General features: G+C 51.1%; 1 protein-coding gene across 1 annotated transcript; it reads left to right on the top strand.

Annotated features, from left to right (window-relative positions):
• IUM83_09179 (uncharacterized protein) lies at positions 1-222 on the top strand (the record flags this gene model as incomplete). The annotated part of the gene is made up of 1 exon (XM_067933602.1): positions 1-222. The coding sequence occupies one exon, from the start codon at positions 1-3 to the stop codon at positions 220-222; it is 222 nt and encodes a 73-aa protein (XP_067799869.1).
• Between the last annotated feature and the right edge of the window lie 882 nt (positions 223-1,104).

Here is a 1,104-nt window from a genome sequence, read left to right as displayed (position 1 = left end):
ATGCGGACGTACCCCGTAGTGCTTAACCCGAGCGAGGTCCCCACCGTGTACGAAGCTCAGTTCGAGCTCTGGGCTGAGGGGCAGCCGTCATCTGCCGTCGATGGAAGCTCTCGAGCAAGCTTCAGTGAAGTGGATGTTCGCGTTGAACGCCAACTCCGCTTCGAGTACGCGAAGCACCGCGCCAAGCGCCACCTGCCTGCTGGCTTCCAGTCTAGCGGGTAGGTGCAACGCACCACGCTCCTTTGAACACTCCAGCCTCTCCTCATCGCGAGGGTGGAGTAGCTGTGTCAGGGTCAGCCCCGGAGTATTGTAGCTGACCCAGCAACTTCCCAAGCTATTATCAGGAAGCGCGGTACGGTCGGCGTGCCGGCCTTGAGCTCTCGGGGCGCTGGTGATCAAGCTGATCAAAAGCGTCCACGTCTGCGTAGTCATGGCGGAGGGGTACCTCACACTCCATGAGTTTCTGACTCCGGGTACCCTCGCCACTTCACCAGATACTGGTTTTGACCTGTAGTGGGTCTAACTTGACTCACTACTTTAGCTTACACGTTGCGCAACGTGTATGAGGAAGCGTAAGTACTTAGTAATTACTTAGGTTAATTATATTTGAGTACCCAAGTATAATATAAATCAAATAAAGACTCCAAGTGACTTAGATTAGGTAACATGAGAACTGTATTGCTTGTACATTGATCTTCCTCCTAAATCTGCTAAAACTGTTTATCATCTATGAAAGGGTTGACAGCGGCTGGCTGTCAGAGCCCGCTAATATGGGATTGGTAAAAGATGCTGCTTTCTACCAATAGGATCTTTGGGTAGGTGTGGACCACTCATTGTGGTGGACCACTTCAATGTATCCATTGGTGTGTCTTACTCCAGGTGAGGAAGTATCAAAACTTTTAACAGATAACCTATCTGTTAAATTCACAAGTGGCTTGCAGCCACTTGTACGTGTATTACACCATCCCCCCCCATAAGGTTAGACGCGCGGGGTCCCCGCACGTCAATCTTCGAATTGACCATTCGTCAATTCTCCGCGTTTGGAGAAGAATCCGCTCATTCAACGATGAGCGCGCCACGAAGAAGACCTCGAAGTCGGTGGGG

Source organism: Phytophthora cinnamomi (genome assembly GCF_018691715.1).
Source record: "Phytophthora cinnamomi strain GKB4 chromosome Unknown Contig3, whole genome shotgun sequence".
Lineage (NCBI taxonomy): Eukaryota > Oomycota > Peronosporomycetes > Peronosporales > Peronosporaceae > Phytophthora > Phytophthora cinnamomi.
The sequence above is the reverse complement of the archived record's forward strand: the minus strand, read 5'-3'. Positions and strand labels throughout refer to the sequence as shown.